The 22,750-nt window shown below is 36.1% G+C and overlaps 1 protein-coding gene across 1 annotated transcript; it reads left to right on the forward strand.

Annotated features, from left to right (window-relative positions):
- Positions 1-5,972: 5,972 nt before the first annotated feature.
- Smp_129320 (cell division control protein, putative) lies at positions 5,973-22,750 on the forward strand (the record flags this gene model as incomplete). The annotated part of the gene is made up of 12 exons (XM_018791075.1): positions 5,973-6,050; positions 6,082-6,347; positions 6,383-6,557; positions 7,526-7,813; positions 8,736-8,903; positions 10,404-10,571; positions 13,464-13,662; positions 15,046-15,617; positions 19,628-19,861; positions 20,937-21,218; positions 22,129-22,257; positions 22,361-22,750. The coding sequence occupies exons 1-12, from the start codon at positions 6,006-6,008 to the stop codon at positions 22,748-22,750; spliced, it is 2,916 nt and encodes a 971-aa protein (XP_018645724.1). The 5' UTR covers positions 5,973-6,005.

Below are 22,750 nucleotides of genomic sequence, written 5' to 3' on the forward strand. Positions count from 1 at the left end.
ATCTTTGCTATAAAAATACTATACTTAATTTTCCATCTCCTCTTTGTTACTCCATTAACGTTTATCTATCTCTCATTATTTGTTAACATAAATTTGTGAACCCATTAAAATCAACGTGCACAGTAATAATTAATAGTGAAACTCACTTTATTCAATGCCATATGTTTGACTATGCTTAAGAGTTCTTAGAATAAAATAAACAATATACATTATTCAACTTGTGAAGATTCAAGAAAATACTTATAAAGAAGTTTTTAGGCAGTGCTTCCATGCCATTCATATTTATCTTTAACTTTTGCTAGCCAGTTTCACTTTCATGATATCCCTTTCTATCTTAAAGTACATGTGATATCTGAATTCTGTAGAGTAGTTTCTACACGTTTCTTCCAAAGAGAGATGGGAAAAATACACGAACCACTGTGATGGATCTTCTTAAATTCCTTGATTATTAGATTCGCAATAGGTCCCAAATATTTCATCAAATCTCCTAAATACACACGGTTACAAGAATGCAAAACTGCAAATACGAGCTGAGTCTAAACTAGGTATGTGTAAGAGATATGTGATTGGATGACCTATTCAGTGTACAATGAAACGAAGAACCGTGTACCTATTTATATTCGATAATTTTGATGTTTGATTATAATTCCTTGAAAAAGCTTGGACCAGATTGCCAGGCGAAACGTTGGATTTACTACAAATTCATTCGCTGAGATTTTACAAATATATTATTCCTATTTAATGTTCAAAATTTTATTTATGTCCTGCTTTCGCCTGTTTAATAGACTGTATTAATTTTTTTATTTTGTATGCTAGCAGAATAATTTGAGTTTTAGAAACGGATGAAGTTTATTAAGCCAAATAGCCTACTTGTTCTGACTTTGTCTAGGCCAAAACTCTTTGTTCGCCAGTCCAGAGGAAGTGGCTTAGAATGTAGAGGTTTGTTTCGCGAATTTTTCGAAGATTTTCCAGTAACTGCTTACAACAGACTTAGTAAGTCACATTGCAGGTGGGTATATATCACATACAACATGAACGCTGAGGTTTTGCCGAGCAATATCATCGTTCTCTTGTCAGGTCCCCTGAAAAAATTGTTAACAACCCTGAATAGAGGCAATCCTTTAAATGATGGATACGGACACTCAGTGGAGTTAGAATCAGGGTCTACGACGACACTAGTCTAACATCGTCGGTGTTATGATGGTACCGAATTTCAGCATGTCTTCACTAGTATCAATGATTGTTCCATCTATTGTGTTGTCTCTTTGTATTAGACATACTAATCTATCAGTAAGCCTGCTTTTACTGCTTAACGATCCTCATAAACTTGTACTACTATCTGCCGCGATATGGCGAATCATGATAAACGACGGTGTCCCTTCAACGCAATGTCATAAAAACCAGGCAGCTAAAATATGGTCAGTGAGATGTATTTTATTAGGGCTTGTTGTGAAGCTGCACAAAAAGTTATCCAATACCGATTTTAGGCCTACGTTCCAAGAGGTTCCTGATTCTGTCTGACCATGCTTGCAATTTGTACGGGAGGAATCCCCCTAATATGCTTTCAGTGAGAACTCACTCCGCAAGTAGTTTTCCTTTAGATATTAGTCAGTACTTCAACTATCCACACATCACTTTTTTAACTGCTCACACAAATGATATATTTTTCAGGAAAACTGTTAAACTCCTACCCATATAACGTAATCTGACAGTTTTACAGAGCGAGAGGATTATCAACACCTATTTCAGACACAGGCATATTTGGGGGAATCAGATGAAATCGAGTATATAGGCTACGAGCACCGGTATGACAACCTATCAGTTTCAAACAGCTTGTAGTGCTTCCTATCAAATCACATTATGCGATGTAGGCGATCGTTACTTTTATGAAATATATTCTGTCCAGGGTGTCAGGTTCATACTGTCTTAATGTTCCGTAGAGTTTATGAATGCTAACATTTGCGGTTGCTGGTAGTAGTTTGTTGATTGAAGAGATGATATGTTTTAGATGATGCTCAAACGTTTTTCAAAAGTCCTAACCAGATAACCTCCCCACGATATGGGAAATGACTTATCTCTTCGACAGGTCGGGTTTTACAGGGATTGTTTTTTGTTGGAAGTATTATCGTTGTTGTTTACTAAAGTATAGACGTTACAGATATTCGGCGCTTGACATCGCTGTTGTCCGTAAAACCTTTTATGATCAAAGATTCTAAATCAAGGCAAACCAGAAGTTAGGAATAAAGGGATTTGAAGATATATTTTGAAGATAGTCTATTTGTCAAGAAGTATTTGATCTAAGCTGATAAGTTATTGTGAGGGCTGATAAGACCGACGTACCTAGATATGATCATTTTCGGATGCTTGGTCAATTGCTTGCAGGTGTGGCATGTTCAGTAGCACTAATGAGATAAGCACCACTGTCGAAGAATCATAGAACTTTTTGTTTTGGATATTTATTCACAGCTAAAAAAGGTTTAGATTGCCTTTAGTTGAGATTAATTTCTCTACTTTACAGTTATGTTACTTAGTGAGATCACCATGATTCTCTGGCCCGTCTACCAGAATCCCCACCCTATTTCGCTGTGTCGGTTCATTGGAAGCATACTCCGACAGGTAACTGGGGCATCATTTTTTACTATCACTGAAATTGTGATGCCTCTTGTTTGAGCGTTCCGATGTGCTTTCTGCTACCTTAAAAATGTCACTAGGTCCTCCATCACAGACAAAAGCCAGATCGGAAACTATGGTGTTTTTACGCCTCAAATTTGGGTTTAGAATAATGCTTACAGCACTGTGTGCGTTCGACAGACTTGTAGTTTCTGAAGTTTTTACTTTTTTAGCTGAAAACTCCTGTTCAGTTTTTACCAGCACGACCACCCCTCTTAAATAAAAGGATTTTCTGGGAAGTAATACTCTAGATATGTTCGACGAACATTTTATCTTATCATTCTTTGCAGTCATTCAACTGCATGGAATCCCTGGCCGAAATAGCTGCACTGTTTGCCATCACAATGTTTGGAAGCCTAAGTATCTAAAACAGCCCCCAAGGTTTACAAAGACACAGAAACGGAAATGAAACACCAGCCTACGACACTATTAAGACAAGTTCGAATAGAGAAATTAGAAAGACAAAAACAAAAAAACCTTCATGAAACAGCGCTTCATTTAAGTTCTTTCCTTATCGGTCTTCTACCAAAACACATTCTATGTCTGACCATCGCCATATACTACTTATGTGGATATAAGTAGACCACACTACAGTAGTAGCTTAGGGTTTGCAAATAATATCTTGACTGGTTAAGTGCATTATCATTGTGATACTGCAATACAGAGGCAGTACAACGGGTTCATGTTAATTCGCCCCTGTAAGTGGATCTGTTGCGTTTTCCCACAATATGGAAAAGAATGCACCAAAGGAACTAGTAAAGGGAATCATAAGATCCCACTGGAAGCAATCGTATCAATCCTCGTCAGTATATGTGAATCACCAAATACAGGATCGACCAGAAACGCAACTATGGGTGCCATAAAGCTCGATTATGCACCAATAAAGTGGCTGACTGTTACTGATATCTAGTATCTCCTAGCAATAAGGAGCAGTGAATGCGCATTGGGAAGGAAGTGTCAAAAGAAGCTCAAAAAACATTGAAAATGGGAGACGATGACACTAGAAAAGGCTCTTTGGTTTCATTTTGTCTCATCATCTGAGAGTAGCGTAATGGAAAGTAGGACAAAGAACGTTGGACAAGTTATATAAAGCGACGGGGAGGGGTATCACTTTAGCTAAGTTATGCCGCCTGTATAGGGGCCAAGACGTAAAAGACTCAAACCCTCTCCGCTGATGGAAGCTTTGGATTCAGCTCACATCTAGTGACCGAAATTCCAGTAGTCGATCTGAACTCAGAACTTGTAGTGCAACCGGTTCTCAACCACATGATCGTAAAGGCCGAACATAAGATAACTGAGAAAATGTGCATTCAAAATTTAGCATATAGAGAAGGTTAAATATGATAAATGCGAGAAAGCGCAACCGAAAATGTCATCGTTCGGTCATGTAGGCGTAGTCACAATGCAACGTGTTCCTTTTCATACTAAATATATTATTCTATACCCAGCCCAAATGTGTTCTTCAGAAATGTCAAACATCGTATTGCTGACTTATGAAATAGGACAAGTCAGTATGGATAATGATGTGACTTCCACATAATAACTAATAGCTTGGGTTGTCTCATCATTGCAAATCTACGATTGTAGAATGGATCTAGGATTAATTTGACACAAATTACCATGCTATTACTGACCTAGACCAAGGTTTTATGAGCTAACAAACTTAGGGTTTACTCAATAGGGCCAAGCTACGTTGTTCTATTTAGAGTACGAAGTGTTTTTGAGTCATTCGTGTTAAATGATATCAAAACATAGACTCCGTGCTCAATTCGGACGGGTTTAACTTAAGAACGAAAATTATGTAAAAAGTACGAAATGTGTGAAACGGTACGGTCTGTGTTATAGAATCGAAAGTTTCTCTAGCACAGAATAACGTGCTGAGAGTCAATAGGAGCGCTTGCAACAAGATAGAATCAAATATATACAATAATATGGTAATAATATTAATTTATTCTCAATTAAAAATATGTTACATCAGGCATACCAGTGTACAGACAAGATTAAATCGTAACAAATGCTACAGGATTTGCTTTTATAAGCCACCCAGTTCCTCAAAGAACAGTCCTAGTTGATCCTTATTGACAAACTGTTAGATGAAATCAGCTCGATGGTATTGATCTATGCAGACAACGTAAAGGCCCGATGGTACATAAAAGGTGAAAAGAAACCGATTGAGTTTTAAAAGGATCTTAGAACAATAGATGAATGGAGGGGGGTAGACAGTGGGTTAGAACTTGGCTTGTAGAAATGTAATATCATGAACATTTTGCCTCAACACTAAACACTCATACCCTTCATAGACATATGCTCTCTACTGTCTTCTCAGAGCGTGATCTCGGGTTTTAACCATGGAGAGCGTAGGAGAGCCGAGACAAACGCAACTCTCCACTTCATGTGAAGGTGACTTGGGGCAATTACCTCAGAGTTGGTCCTGGAACTGCTTACAACGCGCGCACGCCTCCACACTTAAGTACGTAGTGTGGATGCTCCTTAACTCTCTCAAAGAGTTGCTAATTTTTTCGTAAGTCTTACAAGGACAGACTTTAACACCTGGAATTATTTCTGTTAAGCTACAAGGGATGACCTGATAATGGCATAAAGCACATCAAGTACACAAAGTTACACAAATGCGGGTATATTACCAGAAGAGTATCACTCCGCTCCTTCAGCCAACCATCAGAAGATTTCAAATCAAGGGGTGAACACTCAGGTAAACTCTTAACTTTGTCACGAAGGATTGTTCCCATCTGAAATGCTCTCTCAGACAAAGTGAGCACAACGTCATCATTGGATAGCTTTAAAAGGGGACTTGACAAATATGTACTCACCAAAGGATTACCACCACACTCTTAAACTAATAGTGTCTATGGATGTCCCGTAAATTACCACGGTCATCATTACTGCATGTCAGCAACCACTTCCTATCTTTCGCATTATAATCACCGTTTTCTTACACACTACCGTTTAAGTGAATCGTTTATTTATTCTTGAGACAATCGTCCCCTAGCACTTGAATTATCACTTTATTAAACTGAAATTGAAACCAACCTACCTTCTAGGTAATGTGATAACTGCTGGTATCCAGAATCCCCACTGACCTGAAACAAACGGACTCACACTGTAGGATATGCAAATCCACAAATAACTAACAGACTGACCAAAATTAGTGCAATTGAGTGGCTAGACTACCACTAGTTGATTGTTAATAAATACCTAAAACCTTATCGAAACAAGAAGAAGCAAGTGCGAATAAATCATTCGGTTCATACCAACTTGTGACAAAGACATTGGATATAGAGCGCCTTTTCAGAAGACATCGCTACAAGTCGTTCATCATGCCTCGGATTAACATCAAAGGGGGTGTTTGGAGGAACACTGAGGTAAATTTTCGGATATTAAGTTACTTTTAAGGATGAAATTCTCAAAGCTGCTGTTATGAAATATGGCAAGAATCAGTGGGCAAGGATAGCTTCTTTGCTACACCGCAAAGCCGCTAAACAGTGCAAAGCTAGATGGTACGAATGGCTTGATCCCAGTGTCAAGAAAACAGAGTGGAGCCGTGAAGAAGACGAAAAGTTACTACACCTTGCAAAGCTTATGCCAACTCAGTGGCGAACAATCGCTCCGATAGTTGGGAGAACTGCAAACCAATGTTTGGAACGCTATGAATACCTCTTGTAACTCATAAATTCATTATTATTTTAAAACCAAGGGACAAAGCACAAAACAGAGAAGGATTATCCGCAGAGGAGGATCCTAAACGCCTTCGCCCTGGAGAAATAGATCCAAATCCGGAGACCAAACCTGCCCGTCCAGATCCTGTTGATATGGATGAGGATGAATTAGAAATGCTTTCAGAAGCCAGAGCACGGTTAGCCAATACACAGGTCTGTTGCTTTCAATGTTTTTAGAATTCACTTCCATAAAGTTATTTGGTGGGTCATAGAACAAATATTTTCTAATTGCCTCACCATATAATCTTTTACTCCTACTTTGAAATCATTTGTTAAAATAAGAGCTATAATAAAGTACATAGTCCTATCAAAATAAGTTTCCGGAAACTAAACTAGCTATGCATATCATAGAAGGGCAAAGGTTGGGACTGAATAATTCTGGGCCCGAATTTCATGAATTTAACTTTCATAGCTGAATAAATAATGAACATCACGAAATGATCATTAACTTCAAATTTACTAAAGATCAATGTTACTGATCGTTTCTGGATATCGACGTTATTTCGAAAAAGCTCAGTAAGTACAATGAACTAATACCTAGTTAGATTTGATTTGGTTGTTGTCACTTGGACTTATAGATTAATTTCTTCATAATTATTCTTTGTGTCTGATCATTGCCATCTCCAGGTGATTTTTAATGTTCAACGTAAGCACTAATTAACGAGCGGGTTCGTTTTTATGTGCTCGAGCACGGTTATAACTCGCTTGTTGTCACCATCTTGAAACACCTGTTTTGGTGACTTGAACATATGCTACGAATATCTTAGCCGACTTCATATCGCTTTTTATTTTTTGATGTTAGGACCGAGTAGAAAAAGGGAATATATTAATATACGTGGCTGTGCTCAGCGGAGACTTTCCTCATGTTTGCAGGTCAATAGACTTAAAGTTCGTGCTATTAGAGTGATTCTCATTCTTTGAAAGTGCTCTCATGTCTAGTTTTATAGAGTCAATCGTTCTTGTGGATGTTGTTTTCAATTATTCGTTTTCTGTAAAACCAAATTCATGTCTGAAAATCCTTTCACACCTGTTTGTTTATGCACTTTACATTTAAAATACGTAAAAGTTTACTCATATGTTCCCCACCTAACTCTTCGTTTGCCTGTTCTTTGTGATCTAAGGGTAAAAAAGCAAAGCGTAAGGCTAGAGAACGTCAACTGGAAATTGCGCGAAGAATGGCTATGATGCAAAAACGTCGAGAACTTCGAGCAGCTGGTCTGGGAACATTCTTAGGATTAGCACCGAAAACGAAACCATGCATGGATTATAATTCCGAAATTCCATTTGAGAAGCAACCTCCTAAAGGATTCTATGATACTAGTAGGGAAAAACCAGAAATCAAACCTATGGACTTTCAACGTTTAAGACTTTCAGACATCGAAAAAGAAAGTTTTATGGAAAGGGAGAAGGTAAGTTATCACATTGTTTTCGTTTTTGGATTATTTCTTTTTTGAAAACTGTTTCCAATACCCTTTTCTCATATCTCTATACTAAAATGTTACTTTCGGGTAATTTATATCAAATTCACATAACACGGTCATTTCGTTCTTGTGTGTTGGAAGTTTCACAAAGTTAGTTGCTTAAGGTCGATTGAATTATTTCTTAAGTGTTCTACCTATCATTCTAGCTTCCTGATTTGAGATTAGGTCACTAACTTGTCTCCCACTAACTGAGAAGTCCTTATAACTGATCACCTACTACTGGTTGTTAACTAATCACTCCCGCTTTTTCCCCTTTTGTATACCTTGTTTATGATTTTTCATTAAGGTTGCGCTAACATCTTGTTAATTTACATTAAGACTGTTTCCTCTACCGTTATTTTGCTGTTAAAAAGGTTTCCGATTACTTGCTAACTCAGGAAAGGTTATGGCGATTCGCTAGAATTTCCTAATTTATTTTAACAAGTATTAATTCGGTTTCTAAAGGTTTCTTCGTAATTCAAGACAGGTATTCTATTATTTACAGTACCAATATGTATTACGTTAGCCAGAAGGGTAGGCACAACCGCATCAGAATTGATTTTAAATAACATCAAATAAGTTAGCTAACCATTTGTATTCGATTGTTTTATTTACCTAGGGCCCAAATAGTAGTCATTGACTTGGTTCATTGGTAAGAGGAATTTAATTCTTCACTTGAATAAGTAGCTGTCAGTAATTTTTAGCGTGTGACGTGCCTGTCGATTCGAGTATTACAGTTTAGTCGATTTATTTCAGTATGTACGACTGACACTAAATTCGTCTAATCCCACAATCTATTCTATACTAGTAAACTGCTACTTTTAAATCAAAAACGAAAAACTCATGTTTTAGTAATTTTGATACTTTTCAGCGTGAACGTAAAAAGGATGCTGAACGCCAGGCTAAACGTATGCAGTCTGATTTACCTGGACTTATTTTGCAACGTGGGAATTCTTTGGATGAGCCAATGTTAAAACGATCTAAACTTGTACTTCCTGCTCCTCAAGTATCTGACCTGGAATTGGAAAATTTAATCAAAGTATGTTTCAATTGGTTATGTAATTATCAACTTATAACAAGTGCACACTGTGGTAATGAAACAATAACATTAGACTTATGATACTAAAAACAAGCATAAATTTAAATTAAAAGAAAACTGGAGCATAGCATTCGTGTTTATCATCAACTACGAAACGATGACCGTTTACGCAAGATTTTGACTAGTTTTACATTAATCTGCTTTTGATGTGGGTTTGTTCTCTGAGCTGGATGGTTTGGTCGTGGAGCTTCTACCCGAAGTTTGTGCTGATGATGTCGTTCAGAAGGACAATGAAAGCTCCACGACCAAACCATCCAGCTCAGAGAACAAACCCACATCAAAATCACCCACCTGAGCTAAAAATCTTCCCCACCATCTCATTAATCTGCTTTTTTAAGTCTTATAGGTGCTACGCCAGTATATCAACTTTCATTATACATTATTTGATCATTATTTTACTTGTCACTAATTAAAGAATTGATTGATTTTGTTGCTCATATAGTAACTAAAGCTTACCTCGTATAAAATAATTTAGAAGCGACTACCAAAATTTGATTTTTCAACCTGTGTTTTCTTTACCACCCAATTTTTGTTGTAGTTTTAAGTGGTAATTCCTTTTTATAAATAACTGTTGATGTTCAAATAGAAAAGTTAGTAGGATAGAATAAATACACCAGTATCTCCAAATACCACTTCTCTGACGACTTGTTTAAGCATTAATCTACTTAATTTGCTTTACCCCTTTTTTCTCTTCTAAGTTTATGAATATAACTGGTTAAAGCAAACAAATCTCGATTATTAGGTTCCTAGTTCGAGCTCATTTTGGTGGTGTTTACGGGTTGTGTGGTAATAGTATCATTAGCATTGAAATTTAGAGTAACTCGAAGCCATATATATATATTCTGTACTGCCTACTTGAATTTTGTGTTTGGTGTTCCAACATTTAGCTCTCTCTTATTAACTGAATAAGTTACTCAATTTTTAAGAAGGTACTTAGCTAGGATAATAGAATCTTAGTGTTATAGAAGATTAGTTAGCCGCCAGTGTGTCACAGAAAAATTACTCAGATAATGGCATCGAGCCACTGGCACGAATCGGGACTTTCCTACAACTTAATCTGCATGAATTTTAAATTTTTAAAATGGAAGAAAACAACCCTAATAGATAAAATGCAATGTTACGATGCGGTTGAGTGGTGGTTGCCCACAAAAACTTACTTATTGATGTAAGCCCTTAATGAACTGATATTAGAGAAATCGTTAGCCAGTAAATGAGATTTTTCTCCAAACAAAATGACATTATATACACATTACATAAAATAATGATAAGGATGACTAGAAATCACTCAACAAGTAAACTATTAAGTGACACATTAACTATAGATCATTTCCTCTTCCATGGAATTAATGCTTAATTATTGCCCCGTCATTTGCTGTCTTTTTTGTTTTAATATTATTATTATTACTCGTTTATTTGAATCGTCCTGCAAAAAACTATTAGGTCGGTCAAGCCGGTGAAAATGCTGTAAGAATGGCCATTGAAGATGCTGATGGTGAATTGGGTTCTGCAACACATCCTCTTTTGCCGGAATATCCTACTGGTAGTTTTGCAACACCTGCCTTAAATCTTCAACGCACTCCAATGGCTGTGATAGATTCTGTGACTAGAGTAAGTTTTTGTTCCAATTTTTTTTATATTTAACACGTTTAAGTTCTGGCACAGCTTGGAACTAACAAAGGTATTCACCACACAAGTAAGATAACATCGAGAAAAATATAAGGGATGGAATTGTGGTACAATAACAAAAAAATGAATAGACAAGAATAGTTCGTCTAAAAATAAAACCCAAAGGACTTCTTTCAATTCAGAGAGTTCATCTCACTTTTACGAGAAATGTAAAATAGAATTTTTGTGGGATCGCCACTAGCTTCTGTTCTGAGCCACATCTGATTACTTTTCAAGCCATTGAGTTACACTATCTCTAAGTCCTCAGTCAGTAAGGTAGTCCTAACGAACCAACTAGTGCTAATCCTATACAGCCTTTTATACTACGGTGCCATGTCATAAACTGACCACATCCTCTTACTTTCGTAATAAAGCACCCCCGCCGCGAGAACAGAGTGAGTAAAACCTTTTTGTCAAACTTTTTATGAGAACATTTTGAGAGAAGTAGACAAACGACCCCAACCCTCGGTCCTTCCAAGGCATCTATGGGCTAGGTAATATAAATTCTCAAGTATGTTCTAAACTTTTTATTTTCAAGACATACGGTTAGTAATTGTTCATGTAACGTAGTCTGTTCTAATTCAGTCAGTCAGTCAGCTACAACGTAGGACCAGGCACATATATGCGTCGGTCCAAGTTGCCATACCTCGTTAGCACAATAAGATCAACACCGGATTCATAGTAGTTAATTTAGTGGTGGTGGTAGTATATAAATTATAGGTTGTATATAAGGATATAGTATAGGAAGGAAGAAAGTTATGAAGCGATTTTAATCTCAAGGTTTAAGGAAAGATAAGGAGTGTATACACCTACGCCATTGTGATCGATTCTGAGCCATGTCACCTAGAGTCTCCAACCATTGGTTACGATAGTCACGCGGACCCCAACCAGGTAGTCTGCATCTGCCAACATGGCTCAGGCTAGAAGTTAGTGACTTCAAGCACTGATGCTATGTTTTGGTTTGGCCGCCCCTAACTCCCTTTCAACCATCCCCAATACTAGTCATCATAGAGCGTCGTGGTAATCGGTGTTAAGGCATACGTAACACGTGGCCCAACCATCTCAGTCGATGAAGATTCATGACCTCATCAACTGATTTACCATCATTCCCTAATACTCTGCGTCTAACCTCACTATTACTTACTCGGTTATCCCAGCAGATGCGAGCAATATTTCTAAGACATCTGTGGTCAAATACTAGTAACCTACGAGTATCTTCTACTCTTAATGGCCATGTTTCACAGCCGTAAAGTAGAACAGAGCGAACTGCTGCGCAGTATACTCGTCCCTTAATTGATAGACGGATATCTCGTCTTCGCCATAGGTGACGTAGGTTGGCAAAAGCCAAACGAGCTTTTTGAATCCGTGCTGAGATTTCGTTCTAATTGCATAAAAATTACTTCTCTTGAATGGTTAATAGTAAGTTCTTCACATTAAAAGAGTACAGGTAAGATAGCAGTGTATGCCAAACCTAGCTCTGGTCATACAGTATTTGATTGGAGCGGACATTTTAGTCCTTCGACTACATTTGAGTGGTTAATCCTGGTTCAGTAGGCCATCTAACAACACATAACCAAGTGTTAATTAGGATCCAATCAATTAGTGACACCCCAACTTCAGCGCTTAGTGCGAAACCAGCTCTAGAAAAACTAGACGAAGATGCTGTAGGGTCTCCGAATAAACGCATGTGAAATAAACTTTTTCAGTAGATAGATGGGGAGTGAATGTGTAGTACTTCACTTGAGTCTTGAATACGGGTCTTGGATAGAAAATAGACATCGATGTTAATACTTAAATACGCACCCAAGCCTATCTGTTGTACAATCTGCATTAGTGTAAGGATGCTATAAGAGGTCATGTGAATGGCATACATGGTTTCCGAAAGTTTGATTCAGAATACGTGTTTGGTGGTAACATTCAACTTTCAACCAGTCAGTAACTTGAGATAATAAGTTGGATTCCCTCTTACCAACTAATATTTTTAATCATTTGATATAATTTTGCTGGTCGCTGATATAAGCTACTCATTCTAATTCACTTAGCCATCTCGGTCATCCGCAACATAGAACTTAGAACGTATGTGCATCAATTCTAGTTACCACACAAAATTAGCACAATGAAATGAAATTATCAAGTCAAATGCCAGAGTTATAAAAATATTAACAGTATCCATAGTAGTAAAAATTAATAAGCATAGAGAAAACTGGTGTTGGGAGATTTTGAAAATCAAGATATTAGGGGAGACAAAGGGTAAAAACATCTACGTCATTGTGATCAATTCTGAACCATGTCATCCAACATCTCCAAACACTGGTTACGATAATCGCTAATCAGAGGTTGTTCACAGTACTCTTTTCTTTAGAATAACAAAATTGTCGTCATATTAATACATTTTTGAAGTGTTGTGTTTACACTAGGAATCGTTATCTAAATTAATTTGGGATTATTTAAAAAATTAATAAACCTCAGGAAACAGAATATACATTTAAACGAAACAAAAACTTGAGTGTTTGCAGAATACATATAATAAATATTAACTAGACCAAAAGCATGTGTAATTCAATTTCTTTCCGATTAAGTACTGGTGTGGTAACTTGGACCAATTCACATACGTGACAGATTGTTGATGTCTGACTGACTAACTTTTGATCAAGACAGTGCGGAACTAATCTGTGTGTTGCAACCTAAATCAACTTATCGCTTCATAGTTTCATTTTTGCAAACACTATTCGTGAAAATAATGTATATTCTCATAATATTTATTCTACTGTTTGTTTATCAAATTTTCTATTTGTTAATCTCATTATTATTATTATTAAAACTTCTGGTTACCAGGAAGCACAAAATATTTTAGCTTTACAACAAGTTCAAACTCCTCTTAAAGGTGGTGAAAATACTCCATTAGTTGGTGAATCTGATTTTTCTGGTACAACACCTCGTTTACCAAATACTCTAGCAACTCCAAATGTTTTACTTCCCAGTCAGATAGTCGGTGCTACTCCATTTCGTACACCGAACAGCAACATTGAAAATGGTATGTTGTGTTTTCTTTCGTTTCCTTTTCCTCAAAATTTCACGCTTATTGCTATTGTTGAAGTTATAGAAATAATCTTGTTGTAGTGTGCCAAAGATCCCATATGTTATTGTTTAATGTCTCACTAGTGCATATATTTATTTTAAAACTGAACAATAAGTGTCTAAATGAGGTGCATATATTAATCTGTGCTAACAGAATTGATATTTCATATTTTAATTAAATGCCCCAGTACGGCCGAAGGTGATAAGAGTCCGCTCTCCATCTCGAAATGCTCTCATATAGCCATACTTATACGGTCACTGTCAGGGAAGTCTTGCTCACTGCCTTCTCGTGGCGAGGGTACTGTTTACAAAATTGAGAGGACGAAAAACTAATGTCTGGGGCTTTAACTGGGTTAATGGACATAAAGGGTCCGCCTAAGGAAGTTGAAAAACACTGATTCCAAACCAATGGTTCAAATGGGCTCTAGGATCCTGAGGAAAAAAGGGTTTATGGACCTATTGTTGGTCACTGTCTACCATGGGAGTGCGCCTCCTAACGCTGCTCCACTGCCTTGTGGATTAGACCTCTAGGTTAAATGCCCAGGAAGTGGCTCCCTAGGGAAGCCATCTGCTTCGATTAGGGCTCTCGGTCACCATCTCAGCCCTCACACAAATCGAATGATTTGTGTGGCACATATATTTGGTGCCCCCTTGTACTAGTATTTATACGTTTAAATAATAATAAACATTGCTTTTAGTCATTCAGCTTTTGGGTGGTAGATTTAAAATTCACTTCAGTCGTTTAGTATCACTAAATTGTGTACACTTTAGACATGTCTCTTAGTTATAATACTCAACTGAATTAACTCAATTATCAAGCATAGATTTGTGTACTTGTCTACAAGCAAGGTTGCTATTATTACCAGGCTACCAAAACGGAATTAGGTAGAGAGGATTTTGAACCTGTGACTTTATGACTGGAATTCGATCGCCTAAACCACTGAGCTGCCACATCTGAATAATATTAATTTGTCTGGGATTTTTATTTGTGTCACACGGTCTCTTCGTAAACGTGTATAATGCTGATTATTTTATAAACTGTTTGGAAAATGCCAAAGATAGATAAATTTATACGTTTTAAGTAGTATAGAAAACTTATGGCTTTTTAAATTTAATTCTCAATGTGTTTTTAATCAATGATTGTAGAGCCTAGTTGATGATAGAACTCTAAGAACAGTTCCTACTAGAATATTCGTATTCACACAATATTTCTTTATGTTATGTTCATCTTCTCATTCTATCCTTGCTAGTAATTGTATTTCTCTGTCTACTAGATTCCCACTTTTTTCATACTTTAATTTCCGTTTAATTCTATTATCAATAATAAAAAATATTTTAGGCACTCCAAATCTCATCGGTGGTGATGCTAATAATACACCTGGCCCATTAAGAAAAGGTGAACAACATTATGGTCCTCCAGGGTCAAATACACCACTAAGAAATCGTTTGAATATAAATCCAATCGATGGAAATAATTTAGATGGTCTTAATAATAATCATTCCGAAGGTATGGTAGATTATTATGATCCAAATGGTGTAAAAACAAATCTACGCAAAAGTTTAGCTAATCTACCAACACCGAAGAATAATTTCGAAATATTTCTCCCTGATGAAACTAAACCTGACGGTGATGATGCGGATGATAATAACTTTGAAGGTTTTAACGTAGATATGGATCAATCAGAAGAAGATAGGGGAACTGCTTCAAGAATTCCAGATCAGTCAGATTTAGATAGACAATCTGAAAAAGAACGTGCTAAAGCCGCTGAATTGGAATGGTCCAAACGAAGTCAAGTTGTTAGACGATCTTTACCTAGACCATCAGCTGTGAACCATACAATTTTGCGTAATATTCCAGGTTCAGTTAACCAACTATCTCAACAAGATGCGAATATGACAGATTTACAAAAGGTATTGTTAAAAGGGTTTTCTTTTGTATGCACTATAAAATCGTCAAAGTACATCCAGATATTAGCCAACATTATAATCAATATGTTAGCACTATTTTTCGAGTTTATTGTTTCAGGTGTAGGTTTTCTCACTGGTTTTTGAGCTTCTGTTTGAATCACCTCAAACTTTCAGGAAATCTATACTTGATCACCTCTTCAGCAGGTTGAGTCATTCTTTGTTAATGAATATAGTAAAGCTTGAGTTCTAGCTACGCCAATTGTAATATAATTTTTTGGTTTACATTATGGAAAGACCTTAGTTTGACAACCAGGAAGGATTGGATAGCTGTTTCGTCCTAATACAGTATTCCTCAGTGATGAGGATCCATAATCCCACTGGCGACAAGTCCTTAACCTTCAGACCACTCAGTCAATATTCAACTGTTTGTATTTCTAACTTCAACCAATTAGTGATATTTCTCAACCATATTCCGGTACTATTTGTAGGTAACTGGCTCACCGCTAACATGGTTAAACGGGAATGGTCACAACTTCTCACTCGAACCCCAGGAATTACATCAGTCAACTAGTTACCAGTAAACATATGATTAATACTAACATATTATTTTTGCTTAAGGAGTGTACTCAATTGCTCTGTTAATATGCATCAATCAACCATCGTCCACAGAGCGCTGACACTTAGTTATATATCATGGTAGTATTAGTAGTTTTTGTAAATATCACTACATGTAGATTGATTGGATTCATAGTAAAATTCTTACATGTAGGCTGTATTCGTCATAGATTGATTTGAGTTGGAGTAAGATTAGAAACCAAGGATCACCGGTTAACTCTCTAGTGATTTACTTCAAGATACTTCAGAAGTTGTGGCTGGTGGTAGAGTTCAGACATGTTGGGAGGGAAACAGTTGTTACTAGTGGGATTAAATGTTCGTTTTGTTTTATCACAGATTGGTTAAATTTAAAATTGTACCATTCAACAATGAACCAGTGGTTCCAATGGTTAAGTGTTCGATGCGAGACACAAACGTCATGGGTTCCATCATTGGGTGGAATTGTAGATACTCACAGGTGCGTAGTCCCATGTTAGGACAATATGACTGTCCAGTAAGTGTTCCCTAGTCTTCACTGTTATCCTGAGATCAGTCTTTGGTGAATACAATCTACAACCTATTTTAGCTGAAATTCTCATCTCTATATTATATTTACTTTTTATCTCTCACATGTAACGATAGTAACTACGAGAATTATGGATTCACTATTGCAATTTAGATAATTTTTAGAGCGTATTCATCTAACCAAAAATTAATTTATCCTATTTATAAAAGGTTGCAAATAGGCAATAATAACTGATTATGGTTTAGAAATTGGAATATAATAGTAAAAAGAAACAAAATCCTTAACATATTAAAAGTTATGTTAAGGTCACGGAAGGGTGAGACATTGCAAGTGTTACTTTTGTACGTAAAGTTCAGGTTTTTGTACTGATGAATTACTAACACTTTATCAGGGCACAATTTTGTGTGTGAATGTTTAACCCTCCTTTGACTTCACTCGTTTAACCATATAGCTGATTTTTGAAGGATGATTCTTATGAGACAGCGTACCCAGTGTTATTGATTTGTTCTTGTATTAATCTATCTATTGGTTGTTTTTCAGTCTCCTTTAAAAATCCACACCAATTAATGCTCTGAGATGCGTTTGGAAAACGTTTACTTTGTTCAGCCAATGTAATTTAACCTAGAAGAGCAAGTAAACTTACAGATACATATCGATGTCGCCCAAAGCGAAAGTTTATTCTTAACACATCCATAAATGTTAAGCCATCTGGAGAAGACAATATAGAGCTTAGCTGAGTAGAAGGTCTTTATTGTTGAGGATTTTGAAATTCGTTTATTCATGACTTCTATAGCAATATTTCCTCTAAATTCCGATATTCATGAGAAGAGCATTCTTTTTAACTGTCGGTGATCTTTCCGATTGTAGTTTTGTTGTCAAGTTTTTATCGATGAATCTAGATAAACAGCCATTTCTGATGAGTATTTGTTGAAGGTGAAGTTATTCGTCACCTATTGTTTCACCGGAGCAAACTCACTTCGCTACGAAAAATGCTTAACCTATATGGATGTTTTTTGTTGTATTAGTGGAGTTTGTTTTTTCCCGTAGAAAACTCACATTAAAATATTCTCTTATTTCGTCACTACTGCTTCCATTATAATAAAAGGTTTAAAATTTTACAGAAATGTAAATAGACGAGATAATTTCAGCTTAATTGTATTAGTTTATCATTTGAATTCAATACATAAACATTGATTTACAGAAAGAACAGAATAGTGATAAAGTAGCGTTAATAATAATGAGCAGAGATGGATGGTGACTAACACTGAAATCCATGACTCGCATTTCGTCCCGTTCGCGACTCGTCATCTGGGTGTTCCTGCATCCCAGAGTTGTTGTTCACTCCGCGACACGAACCCAGTACCGTTCGTTTCAAATGCCATCATGTTATCCACTTAGCTACTGAGTCCAGATAGCCACTAGCTTGTGCATTAGGTTGAAGTTTAATTTGTGTTTGTATTGGTTGTTTGAATCTTCTCATTGATGTTTATGATTGCAATCGATCAGTCTCTTATTGACACATTTTCATCTTGTGCGGATTACCTTGACAATGCTTTAATTCACAAGCATTATAAGCAGACATGGATAATGGGTAGCATTGAAATCCAAGGAGATTCAAACAGCCAATACAAAAAGAATTATAATATTGATGATAATAGCTTTATTCAATAATCCTATTATAAATTTTGTTAGCATGTGGAATTTTCAAGACACCAGTTACGTAATATTCCAGTAAATATCTGTTCAGCGTTTGTTCAAATACATTAATTGCATAATTAAAAAAGAAACAATCAGCTTAACCATGGGAACAAATTGCGAAATTCTGTATTCGATTCTAAACCACTCAGTTTGACATAATCAGTGTAGACTACGGGATAAAAATATGTGTTAGCTTAATTTGTCATACAATATAATACGACGAAATTAATTCAAGTTCAGCAACAAAGAAGTTGGAATAATTAATGGCAATGATAATTGGGAAGTTTAAACATTGGAGAATATGGTTCGAAAAAATTAGAGTGAAATAACTTGTATAAAAGAATAGTAGAATTCAAAACCTAGAGCAAAGTAAGGGGTGAATACATCTGCACTATTGTAATTGATTCTGATCATGTTATTAAACGTCTTTAGTCACTGATTTCGATTATTGCATAACAACCTAACTAAATAGTCTAGATCTACCAACATGGCTGATTCTAACAATCAATCACTTTATCGATTGATTTTATGTTTTGGTTTAGTCCGTGATAATTTTCTTACAATCTACTCCTAATTCACCTACTAATCTAAATCGAGGTAGCTGGTTGTTGTTAAGTATACTTGTAATATGTGTCCGAACCATCTAAGTCGATTAAGATTCAAGACTACATGAACAATAATTCTGAACCAAATGTAAGCTTGATTCCTGAATCTCATTAATTAAAATAGTTTTAATGTGTCTAATGAAAGTAAGCCATTATTGGTCAATGGGCAAAAACGTACATAAGGGACTACATGACTACAAGTACCCTCTCATATTTACATTTTATGTTCTATATTTCCGAACCATATTGTTCTTCTTTAGTTTTTTTTCATGGTTATTGTTACTACATTACTTTGGTCTAGTTTACAATTTATCTTCCTAAACTCACTTTACAGAACTAAGCTTGTAGGGCAGCTTGAGCTAACGCACATTTTTGCCAGGCTTTACGCTGGTGTTACTAATTGACTGATTGATACTGTTATCACTTCTACTTCTCCGGAATTTGCTTAGATATTTCCGTCTCCCTATGCAAATGTGTTGTACAGCAGCTTAAACCGATGCATGTGTATCCTTCTCTACACTACTTATTAATAACTGACTGAGTTTTCGATTCCTTTTTAGTAAAATGTTTTTTTCCACTCTCATTATTAGGCTGAAGAATTGATTAAACAAGAAATGGTAACAATGATGCATTATGATAATTTAAACAACCCACCACCAAATCAATTGTTGGATGCAGCTAAACAAACTACTGGTCCAAGTGGTAGCAGTGGTGTTGCTCCTGCTAGTCAACAACGACGTTATTTACAACAGCTAAAAGCTACACATGAAAGCTTTTTGAAAGATTGTCCATATGAACAGTTTGTTCCGGATGATTTGAAAATGGTACGTTGTTTATGCCTGTGTGTATATGGCATTTTAAAATGTTTTTTTGCATTCAACATGATAATTTTGTTTCGCTGTCTTATGAACTCTTTTCGTAATCATATTATGATCTTGGGGGTGATTTTAAATGCTGCTAGAAGTTTGTAGCCAGTTGTTATATCTTGGCTGCCCACACCGAGGGAGCATACTCGTTTAGATACGTGAAAAGAATACTGGATTGACAGTAGTCTTAGGGAGTAGGAAGCGCAACCACATAGCATAAGGGACAATTAATTAAGGCTTCTAACATACGGCCCTTGTGTGAGTTTTCGGTTTTTTAGCTTCGTAATTTAAAGGCTTCTCTCCAGAAACAGGAATCTGTGAGGAAAAGTGAGATGTTCCATATTCGGGGGCGATCTTTTCGATTCTCTTTCTGTCATTGTAGGCAGACGGCATTGCTTCAGATGCTAGTTGTTTGATGAAACCAATTTACTACCATCATGCCACAGTATAACTTGATTCTCAAATCTTGAGTTTGTTGCTTCTAGTCTTACTGTCTTCCAACTAATCTACCTGGCATGATTGGACTTATAGGAACAAGTGTTTCAGCAAATATGACTGGATTAGGTTGTCGGGAGACGGAATCTCAACCACTCCATCAAGGTATCAGCTACGGTTACGTTATTGATGATAAATACGTGAGTTAAATGTCAAAAATTGGATATGTATTTCGAGATACTTTCTGCCTTGATAAATCTTACGAAAAAATCTTTAAAGTTCATTTACCTCCCAAATTGATTCATGTTAGAAAAAAAAGGAAAACAAGAGAGTATTGAACGTCTGCTTCGTCGTAGTATATGACTCCTCAATTATGAGTATTTTCTACTCCTTACCTAGAGGTTGAACTAATGACGTACAAGTGTCACCTTGTTGCTTCGTAGTTTTAAATGATCGTCTCACGATTTAGACTAGGAACCGAAAAAAATCCTTACCAAATGAAAATGTTCCTATTACATTTCTGCTTTTTATTCCGTACTACTGATTGGTTTTGTAAGTAGCTTATATATATTGTAGTAATATTTCAATTCAATTACAGGCGGAGAATTTACTGGAAGAGGAAATGCATGTTGTTCGAAATGGTATGGGACATGGTGAATTATCAGCTGAAGCATATGCTAAAGTTTGGCATGAGTGTTTAAGTCAAGTTTTATATTTGCCAGCACATAGACGTTATACACGAGCTAACTTAGTAACAAAACGTGATCGGATTGAATCACACGAGAAACGGTTGGATCAACTTCGTCATCTTATGGCTGAAGAAGCTAAACGAGCAGCGAAACTGGAGAAAAAACTCAGAATATTGTTAGGTGGATATCAGGTAATTTTAAATGTACAAATTTTCTAAAATCCTTTTCGACCTAGTAAATTTATTGACCGAGTTGTTTCGAACTTTCTGTAATTTGTACATTGGTGTTCAAAAATAAGTATACATTTTGTTAAGGCTTTGTTAGATTTCCCAACGTATTCATATGCACAAGATGTCCATATCACCGGAAATAAGTTCGAAGACCTAATGTTTTGTCATATCTATAGAATAGTTTGATGAAATGTAGTTCCCTAGACTTACACACTGTCGTTTGTTGTTAATATACTTGTGAGTATAGTATGCAGTGTGCTTGGTCGGTGAACATGTACGCAAAGAAAGCATCTCCAACCAATGATGCCTACCAAGAAGTTATTCGGCAAACAATGCTATCCATCCCATGTAATTTTATATAGCCACTGGTCTCGGAAGCTTTCTAAATAAAGAATCATTATTCCACTTAACACGTAACTGATGCTTGCTTCATAATAGATTGTATTCATCACAGATTGATCTCAGAGTACTGTTGAAAACTAGAAAACACTATACAGTTATTTCATCCTGTCACGGGACTCTATAACAGTTTGCATCCAAAATCCTATCAGGGATCAAATTCAAAACCGTTATGTCTCACGTCAAACTTTTAATCATTAAAGTCATTGGGTTGATGCTCACTAGTACACTTACAACTTCAATCAATATGCAACAAAGCACAAAGACTATTCAATGTTATTAGTAATAATTGTTTCACTCTAAACATGTTTGAACTCTGCCAGTCACAATCTTATTTACTGTATATTTTTCAGTTAACAGTGGGCGGTTCTCCAGTTCTGTTTTATAAACTCAGAATTTAATAATCCTTTTTTTTGTGTTTAGTATCCTATTCAATAAAATAAATAACGTTTGTCCTACTATCCACTTTTAGTCACGGGCACAAACCTTAATGAAAGCCATTGAAGAAAGTGTCGATCAAATTGAACAAAGTCAAATGGAATTAACCACATATGAACGACTTCACGAGCAAGAATTATGCGCTATCGCTAGACGTTCAGATGTAAGTAGTATGTTTTTATTTCTCTAGTCAGAAAACAATCGAACTTATAAATAGTTTTTATTCTTGGGTGAATTACTTTCAATATATTTATTTAATTTTGCAGGTTTTAGAATCTGATGTTGAACGTCAACAAAAACGAAATGCTGATCTTCAACGAGAGTATGGTAGATTAATTCGTATTCGTGAGGAACGTGAAGCAGACGCTTTCTTAGCTAGTAATATGGATTTAATTAGTAATGGTGGTGGTAGTGGTGGTAAAGATGATGGCGATACACCAATATCGAACACTTCTAGTGGTGATGTTACATCTATTTCAACGGATATACATAGTCAGTCTAATACTGAATCATCACAAGCACAAAAACAAACAATATATGGAAATAAGAATATGGTATCAGGCAAGTGGATTGCTGTGACACAGATCGAAAATATAGAAGATCCTGATCAACCGATGTTGTTATCCAATGGAGAGATTCTTACAAAGTCTCTGTAA

This window comes from Schistosoma mansoni (assembly GCF_000237925.1).
Source record: "Schistosoma mansoni, WGS project CABG00000000 data, chromosome 5 unplaced supercontig 0198, strain Puerto Rico, whole genome shotgun sequence".
Classification (NCBI taxonomy): Eukaryota; Metazoa; Platyhelminthes; class Trematoda; order Strigeidida; family Schistosomatidae; genus Schistosoma; species Schistosoma mansoni.